Below are 9,934 nucleotides of genomic sequence, written 5' to 3'. Positions count from 1 at the left end.
CGACTTCTATGTCACTACAAAGTAAAAAATAATTGAAATAAATGTTGGTTTAGTACATATTTCTGAAGTCGGCGCTCAATATATTTCGTTGGATAACGATGTAAACAGCATGTCTAATATGAGCGCCGACTTCAGAAATATGTACTAAACCAACATTTCAATTATTTTTTACTTTGTAGTGACATAGAAGTCAGTTGTATTTTTTTGTTAAAAATTTTTTTTCACCCTTTTTAGTGATGACATACTAACATTTATATTAACACAATATAAAATTGTATAAACGTGATCATGAATGAAGGTAAGGTCTGAGTTTACATTGATAGGAACCGCCCTTTTATATTGTCTTATATGTTCCAACCTAACCTAACTACATAGTCAATGATGAACTGGCTTTGCAATTTCATTAGAACCTACACCAAATATCTTCAAACACAACCCAATTATTCCCATCGGTTGAGGAGTTACATACTCCGAGCCACATTGTCAGACCCTTAAATAGTCAATGATGAACTGGCTTTGTAATTTCATTAGAACCTACACCAAATATCTTCAAACACAACTCAATTATTCCCATCGGTTGAGGAGTTACATATTTTGACTCCGAGCCACATTATCAGACCGTTAAATAGTCAATGATGAACTGGCTTTGCAATTTCAGTAGAACCTACACCAAATATCTTCAAACACAACTCAGTTATTCCCATCGGTTGAGGAGTTACATAATTTGACTCCGAGCCACATTACCAGGCCCTTAAATAGTCAATGATAAACTGGTTTTGCAATTTCATTAGAACCTACACCAAATATCTTCAACCAAAACTCAATTATACCCATCGGTTGAGGAGTTACATATTTTGTCTCTAGAACCCACTCTGATCCTCGTCATATTTAAATGGGACCAACTTGTAGCAATTGTCCACACACGAAATTAAAGGCATTAAAATAGGTTCATAAACGGCGAAGTTATGGCTATTATATTTACATGGGTGGAGGAGTTCCTCTCATATTCTCCGGAATCCATCGATGGATCCTAACCATATTTAAATGGGACCAACTTCCAGCTCGTCTCTATACAATAAAAAAAGAATTATTAAAATCGGTCCACTAACGGCGGAGTAATTCGTGTACATACATAAAAAAAAAAAAAAAGATACCGACCGAATTGATAACCACCTCCTTTTTGAAGTCGGTTAAAAATACGATAGCATTTTAATACGTTTTAGTATCAAAACCTTTTTGCGCCGACTAAATTTGGAGGTTATTTATTTTGACAATTTTTTAGACCGACCTAGACCTGTTATAAAAAAAATATATTTTTTTATATGATAATATCGTATCGATAATTCTATAATGATATAAATATCAATATTTATAATTAGAAATTAAACGAACTTACCTAAGTGAAGTTCCAATTTCAATTGTACGAACTGCATAGTCTCGAAATGATAATGTTGACATGTAGTACACCGCCAGTCGTCAGCCTTGTGTCACGTATATTCAGAGCTAAAAACCTCGAATTCAAATAATTTAAAACAATATCCAACCTACTTATAGCGCCCCCTACCGGTAAATGTCATTAAGTTTAGAGATCCTGGGGTCAAGATGTAAGTTCATTAGCTCGATTATTTTACAACATAGATGATATTATGGGTAATACTTATCGTATATAAGTATGGGTGGGTGGGTTATAATATCATTTCGAGACTATGCAGTTCGTACAATTGAAATTGGAACTTCACTTAGGTAAGTTCGTTTAATTTCTAATTGTACTTCACTGCATAGTCTCTTCAATGATAATGTTGACATGTAGATGTTTAGAGATTTGTAAAATAACGAGCCTATTAAACAAGATACAAAAACATTTAAATCCTATTATTTTTAAAATTCCTAATTTAATATATCTATTTAAATATTAATTACAGTTATCAAGTATACGTTTGATGTAACGTCTCTACTACAAAATTGAACTTAGATCTGATCCATTCAGCTATCCTTCTAAGAGGGTCTTAACTGACACTCATATGTTTAGACGTCAGCGTAGCAGCGTGGTAAAGCGTGCTCTCTAATGGTATGTATTGTAAAAAATGATATATCAATGCCATCATCCTCCGTGGTTGGTAAAATCTAGAAACTGTCGTCTGGGAGGTCACTGTATTATAAGATTACATAAAAGAAATAAACTTATTCTTGTAACTCTCAAGTGTTACTAGGCCTATCTAGGTAATTTTATTAAGGATGTGCTGGACAAATACTATGATTACTATGAAATAATGGTAATACTAGATTGTTTGAACACTGGTTATAGTAAGGTTTAAATTCATGTGGCAATTTAATATACAATATCTTCCGCCAAGCAATTTGGTTAATATACAATAATGTTATTATTATGTTTATGTATACTTTCTAGAAGTCTCGACTCAGATGTAGGCGAATCGGTAGTAATAATGGCATTCACGGGCTTACACCAAGTGAACGTCATAATATATACGATATCTATTGTTTTTATATATTACTTATATATATATATTACTCATATATTATTATTGATTTTTTTTTTCTTTTTACTATATGAGTAATTACAATAACCAAAAAAAAGTAAATAGTATTTATTCTTCATCTCCACTAAATAATATATAATATTTTACACTTAACTCGCTAAAAATATTTATACATCAGATGTAACTATCCCAACTAATAGCATACTTGAGATATGGAGGATAGAAAACCTAAATATGCATTTTAAGAACAAAAATAATTCTAGATATATATATATCAAAATGAAAAGAATATTGTAACCAGTCTACAGATAGATCTAGTTATTTACACTGTTTAGGCCAAAATATTATAAGCACCAGCATCACATTTTCATTATTGCGTCTAACATTGCTTGTAGAGCAACAAAATCTTGAGATTCGTGTATAGAAACGAAACGCTCCTCGAGGAAGCGAGTAACATACAGGGTAAAGCGTTGACGAAAAACAAATGGATCTAGATCTTTTTTTTTTTTTTTAATTCATATGAGACCCAAAATGCAACCCTTCCAAAACGAAAGGTTTATTTATTTTTATTTATTTTATTTTATTTTATTATTATTTTTTTTTTTAATACTATTTTTTAGGACTGTCTGGACCAGCCTGATACTACCACAAACTCCCCAACCGTTCAGAGATAATCTTTAACAACAATTATTTTATTAGAAATAAAATGAATATTTCCATTTAAATAGTATAACCTTAGTCATGACATGTAAGTCATACTTCTTGTAGGTTTCCTAGTAAATAAATCTATTTAAAAACCTTCAAAGTGTTAATTCGCAATGTATAATCTTGATTTAGTGATAGCAAATTCATTCTGAAATTATTGAATGTATTAGGGAAATAAAAACATTTTTTGGGTATTCAATAAATCCAATATGTGCCTTGATATTACGGTTAAATGTGGGTATTAAACACCATGCTGTTTCTATATGAAATAACTGTGGAGTTGCCTACACGTATTAGGGTTTCACCGTGTTGAAGATGATTATTGAAAAAATATCTTTAAGCACAAGTAACGCTGCATTTAACTTTAAATAGTTGATCGGATTTGTTATTTAAATCAAATAACAAAAATACCGAGAATAATGACCATATGTTACATAACTGATTATGTCCCGATAATAAAAATAATATGACAACTACCACCTGTAATTATATCTATCTGTAAGAGGGATAGTATTTTGATAAACATTATTAAAATTGTTATATATATATACATATCTTTGCATTTATTATAATTTTTATTTTTTAATATTATTATTATATATATTTTTTTTTATTTATTTTTTTCTTTTTATTTCACCCTTGTGTTGATTTTTAATCTTTTATCTAATGGTAAAGCAATTTGATTTTTTATTTATTTATTCCATGTATAATACAATGAACAACCTTAACAGTTGTATTATTTCCAATTATCAAACTATCTTTTAAGTAACCAATAAATCCTAAAGAATGATATAGCTTATTATGTCTATGATCCTAAATTACTAAGTGTCGTTATTGTTCCTTGTCCAATATTATGACATTTCAAATAGGAACTATGTTATATAAATATATAACTGACACAATGTCCCTAGATCTTAATCAGTTATGTATGGTCTTGTATCTTTTAAAAGGTTAGTAAAAACATAAATATAGTGTTCTGCTCAAACCAACGGAAAGAACTTGAAATGCATAGAATTTCCATTTAACCATAGACATGTAAACACTGTTTAAGGTAATCATGAATTAGTATCCAAATATGCATTCTTGAAAACAATAGTAAATAGTGAGTGGAATGCCAGGCTTTATTTAAAGCTCAAGATTAAGACCAAGATATTCAATATAAACCAACATCACCATCATCAGGTGTTGGTAAAGTAAAAATATTGTAAAAAATTGATTAAGAGTAAACAATATGTTACCACTGATGTGAGAAGTCTTTCTACACACATACCGAGTATATTTTGAAAAAAAAAATCTTCATTCCTTGAGAATAATGAGTTTAAGTGTTTATACAAATAGACTCTTAAAGCTAACCACTTGCAAAACTTGGGTCAATAGTTATTTGTTACAACTGGTCTTTAAAATTATAATTATAATCGACCACATTATTAACCACTCACCTAAAAATCTGTTGTGATTGAAGATTTATTCCAAAGGAAACTTCGATCAAGCCTTTCTGTGATACAGGTATTTGTGCATGAGGCTTGTTGTAAGTCAGATAATGACCCTATTTGGTATGAGTATCTCAAACTTTTGGATGAAGTTTATCATAGGATGAAGTGTAAATATCTTCGTTATATTTGTTATTATAAAATATTGTACTATATATATATATGAATTGAACAATCATTGTTTCTTAAACCATTTTGCCGATCATTTGTTCCAGTACTTGTACTATGAAATTTCTTCTTATTATTTATTATACATAATAAATGACCAGCACCAGTAATAAGATAATTGATAGCAAATTATCTTTATAAAGGCAAATAATTTAAAATTATTAAGAAACAATCATGTCAAATGCTCGAGAGCAGTAAGCATTCACCTGATGTGGCATGGCTTTTGACTCTTTACAGCTACAATAGTAACTGCAACTTGTGCAACTTTTAAAGTCTAATCATGTGTTATCCGTCCCACAGTTTCCTAGAGGCTAGTGTTCTTCCTTTAAACTATTTTTTCCTTTAGTCTATCTATCACCATCTAGATAGATAGATAGTTCCTTTAGTAAATTACTCTTTAATATGCTGATCTACCTAGATACCAAATTCTTATGAATGGTTAAACCAAATTTAGGTTCTTCTAGAGTATTACAAAAGGATATAAATTGTCATCTCTATATCCTGTATCATGTACATTATTAATCTGAATGATTCTTCAATAAAATGTTCATTCATTAAAATTATTACACCCAATCGATGGTAATAGTTGTGTCTATCTACTGATTATTAGTATTTTGTTATATGGGTTATTTACCCGATGTGAAGGACATCATACCCTATTAGAATGGGTGAATATCCGTTGTATCCGTCTACTTAATAGTAGTATCTTATTATAGTTGTTATATAGGTAAATATCCAATATGTAAGGGTCCCTTATTTGAACGGATGAATATCCATTAGGTATATTCTACTCAATAGTAGATTATTTTATGTGAATAAATACTCAATATAAACAGGTTAGTACCCATGAACGGGGCTAAATAGCACCCTATTTCTTGTAATGTAGGTAAATATCCAATATGTAAGGGTCATAACCTTATTTGAACGGGTGAATACCTATTAGGTATATTCTACTCAATAGTAGATTCTTTTATGTGAGTAAATACTCAGTATAAACGGGTTAGTACCCATGCACGGGGCTAAATAGCACCCTATTTCTATGTTCATAGCTTTATATAAGCGAGATTTATATAAGGATTTAAATAAGCGCGATCACCTAAATAGGTGACAAGCTTAGTTAATGAACATAAGACGTCAAATTCCTTGCTACAGAACAATATGGTAATCTAAAAATCCTTTGCTTGGAAAAATATATATGTAAAAATTTACCTTGTCATTCCTCATTAATATATAAGATTATCATCTTATCTTTAATAAATGAAAATAATACATTTTCAATTTGCGACTGCATTCGTAATGGCCGCCTAGTACAAGTCTTCAGAATAATTTCGTCAAAATTCTTTATTTTCCATTGTAACTTTTCTGCACAATATATCACACCTACGTCTTTTATAAATTATTAATTGAAATATTTGTTATAAATTAACAATTTTTACTATAAATTACTTATTTTATTTCTTATTTTGAAAAATCATAAATGTACACAGGCTGCACGAAAAACGATAATGACATTTACCGGTAGGGGGCGCTATAAGTAGGTTGGATATTGTTTTAAATTATTTGAATTCGAGGTTTTTAGCTCTGAATATACGTGACACAAGGCTGACGACTGGCGGTGTACTACATGTCAACATTATCATTGAAGAGACTATGCAGTGAAGTACAATTCGATACAGAGTTGCATCCCTATTAAAGTTAAATAATTTACAAAAAGTCCAGAGTACAAAATATAGATAATATGAAGACAAATGAAGTTATAACACTTCATACAATCATCTTAAGGTTACAGAGAGTGTGACACATATAGTCATTACACACTTGAAATAATATTATTATATATGAGGTAACTGCTCACCCATCGGTCCACACATTCTTCACACACACACTTTGAGTTCAATTCACTTAAACTTTGAAGGATTATTGTTTTCAATGCAACAACCAGTCATTTATATCCATAGATTAGTAAAGATAACTCACTCCTAACAAGAAAATGTTACCAGTTTTTACAATTGAAATTGTCACTGTCATCTATTTTCGTGTTTGAAAAATGTTTAAAAAATGTAGTTTGTACATCATTTACGAATGAAACTATATTTCTCCGCACTTTTCTTCGATTTCGTGTTTTTGCACCACTTCACTGCACATGTCGGTATTGTTCCGCGTAAATTACATCATGACACCCATTAAATGGCTGACACATTTGTCAGCCCTTTAAGCCATTTAATGTCTTCCTTCAATTCCAAGGCAGTGAGATATCTATACTTATCTATGTTTATATCTTGTACATTCTTGTTACCAAATCGTGATAATGTCAAATTTCATTAATAAAAATAAAGGCCATTCCACTTTGAATTTTCCACCTTTTTAAAATTCATCAGATCTTCGTTTACTCAATCACCATTTCGAATGAGGCTGCAATTGACATGTGATCAGAACCGTAGATCTCGTTTGGGATTTTACGTCTCATGCATGTGGTCGGGGGACCGAGGCGTTGGGTCACTCTCATATCGTTGTGCGTGTAATATATGTGGTCTACAGTCTCCCATCGCTCGTGATCTCTGTCAGTATCGTATACAGACGCCAGCTTCAGGGAGTGCGTGGCAATTTTGCACCTCATGACGGTAGTGGCAACGGAGTTATAGGAGTTAATTCCGTCGAACGATGCAACTTGCTGTCCAGAGTAGAATTCAATGATATCTTCGGCAAGTCCTATCTGCTCAAGACTTTCGCCCCATGGGATACAAATTTGTCCCTCTTCCAAGAATTTAATAACTTTGCTGTTTGGCAGGGAATTTAAATCCCCGCATAGTATCACAGGCAGTTGTCCTCTGGTCTCGTCTTGAGAAAACTTTTCTAATTCGTTTAATAGGATGCGCGTCTGCGCGAGTCTAGTAGAGTCCGCTCCCGTGAATAATAGATGAGTGGTTGCAACAACCAAATGCGTGCTAGGCGAAGCATACGGCGCTAATTTTACAATGACGCCTATATTATCAGCTCGGAGGATAGGGATCACCTTGTAACGAAACTCGACCGCCATTTTGTCGATCATCTCGAACATAGTTCGCCTGTAGAACACGGCGCAGCCGTCAGACTTGTAACGGCTCTTCTTTTTGAAGACACCCTGATAGCCGATCGTGTGGAAACGCGCGTAATAAGGAAGGTGCGATAAGTTCACCTCTTGTAAACAGAAAATGTCGGGGTTTACACAAACAATCTCATTGAAAATTCTCTGCCAGCGCACTTCCCATACTAGATTCTCTTGTTTACACGACTTATATGTTGTCATATTTAAATCCAAAATCATTTGGGACAAAACGTTGTAAGACATAACTTTAAAGCTCATTGTTTTCCCTGAACCCAGTTGGTTTTCGTAAGTATAATATTGCCAACTCCTGTTGCTGTCTATTGGATTAATATCCAAATTTATATTTCTTTCGTTTTGGACGCCCATTTCGAATGGTGCGTTTATTTCAATAATGTCGTTTGATAGTAGTTGAGGTAGTTTATTTATAGGAGGGCGCGGGCCTAACTGCGGATGCATTGGCATTAGGTTCATGGGTATGATAGGGTTTGGTAGGTAGTGTGCCGGCCAAAACGCCACCTGTTGTGGGAAGGCGACGGGGCAGCTTGCCCCGTATGGACTGTTGACAATTACAGTGTCATTGTACGTTTTTATAATGTCATTCCCAGCAACGATCTGTCGTAACTCAAATATAACGTGTCGGTGCACCCATGGTGGGACCGACATTGTTCTCACACAATTTACACAATCACTTGTAATTAATTTTTTTACCACGCTTCGAACGGTCCGATTAATTTATAATTTTGAACACTTGAACTGATGACGATGAAATGATACACAATTTTAATAATTACCCCATTCGCCTCGTTAGTAAGGAGGAGTAAGGATTAACTATCTTCCATGTGCGGTTTTAGCTTAGTTTTTAGTTTTTTCACTAGATATTACTCAGTAGGTATTTGTGACTGCGTTTTAAACATTACACGGAACGTACATGAGATTGGACTTGATGACACAATGAACGAAGCAGGTCTATCGATTGGCGTCCAGGTATGTCCTGCATGAACATCGCGCAATCGGATTCGTGTACCATCCAGCATCAATTAGTCATAGACAAGTTGATTTATGGCCGAGATAAAGTGTGGGAGCGGAAGAGTGTACAAGCGGTGAGGTAATGATCGTGCTTAGCGAAGTTTGGGTTTGTTTCGTTCTGGAAAAATTGCCCTTAAATTGAAAATTGTTGAATTATTGACTTAGTTCAGACTACTACTGTTGGCCAAAATCGTTGCTTATAGTTATGTTATATGTATACTAAAATGCTTTCGCGAAGGGAGTTGGATTTTAATGGAAATTATTTTGCTAATTAAGTAGGATTTCTTTAATAATCGATTTTTCGCCAAACAACATTTTGATTAACTTTATGTCCTAATATATAATGATCTTAGAATGACGATTTAAAAATTCGTATTACACACACATTATTTTGGCAATCAACAAAATTGTAAGAGGAGAAAAGTTAAAAAACCTTTGTAAGAGGGAGAAAAATTTTATAAAGTATTTTGTTTAACGTGAATAATTATCAAAAAAACACGTTAAAACTATTTCAAAATAAACGAAAGACCTACTTAATTTATTAAATTTAAACACCCTATATAAACATGGCGATTTTTTAAATAATAACTCATACATGCTGATGTTTTTGCACAACCCACTAGTGACCTCTGGCACGAGCGTCGACAAGTTGAAATTTGGAAACTTGTACCAGCTGTAAATTTTACTCCGAGAAGCACCTGTGACCGACTTCAGGTGTTATTATTTTGATGTTGGTTCAATTTATTGATTTTCTCTTCATCTGTTGCCAGCATTGGGTCCCCTGGTACGTATTTAGGTCATCTTGTACATATCTATAAGTAGCAGGAATGGAAATTTTGTCTTTGTTCATATAAAGATTGGGGTTTCGGATATTTGTGTCCGGTAAAAACGAAAAATAATGAATGGGTTGATTTGATTTTTTTTAAACATGTTGCATTTTTATGTATGAGGGATTTTGTAAT

General features: G+C 32.6%; 1 protein-coding gene across 1 annotated transcript; it reads right to left on the bottom strand.

Annotated features, from left to right (window-relative positions):
• Window positions 1-7,247: 7,247 nt before the first annotated feature.
• LOC140746599 (protein angel homolog 2-like) lies at window positions 7,248-8,609 on the bottom strand. Its single transcript, XM_073078725.1, has one exon. The coding sequence runs from the start codon at window positions 8,607-8,609 to the stop codon at window positions 7,248-7,250; it is 1,362 nt and encodes a 453-aa protein (XP_072934826.1).
• Between the last annotated feature and the right edge of the window lie 1,325 nt (window positions 8,610-9,934).

Source organism: Epargyreus clarus, unplaced genomic scaffold, assembly GCF_041222505.1.
Source record: "Epargyreus clarus isolate Ecla_fem2 unplaced genomic scaffold, WU_Ecla_fem_2.2 ptg000013l, whole genome shotgun sequence".
NCBI classification, from domain to species: domain Eukaryota; kingdom Metazoa; phylum Arthropoda; class Insecta; order Lepidoptera; family Hesperiidae; genus Epargyreus; species Epargyreus clarus.
The sequence above is the reverse complement of the archived record's forward strand: the minus strand, read 5'-3'. Positions and strand labels throughout refer to the sequence as shown.

Bases quoted from the DNA above. Each gene is read 5' to 3' on its own strand.
- LOC140746599 (XM_073078725.1), bottom strand. From the start codon at position 8,609: ATGTCGGTCCCACCATGGGTGCACCGACACGTTATATTTGAGTTACGA.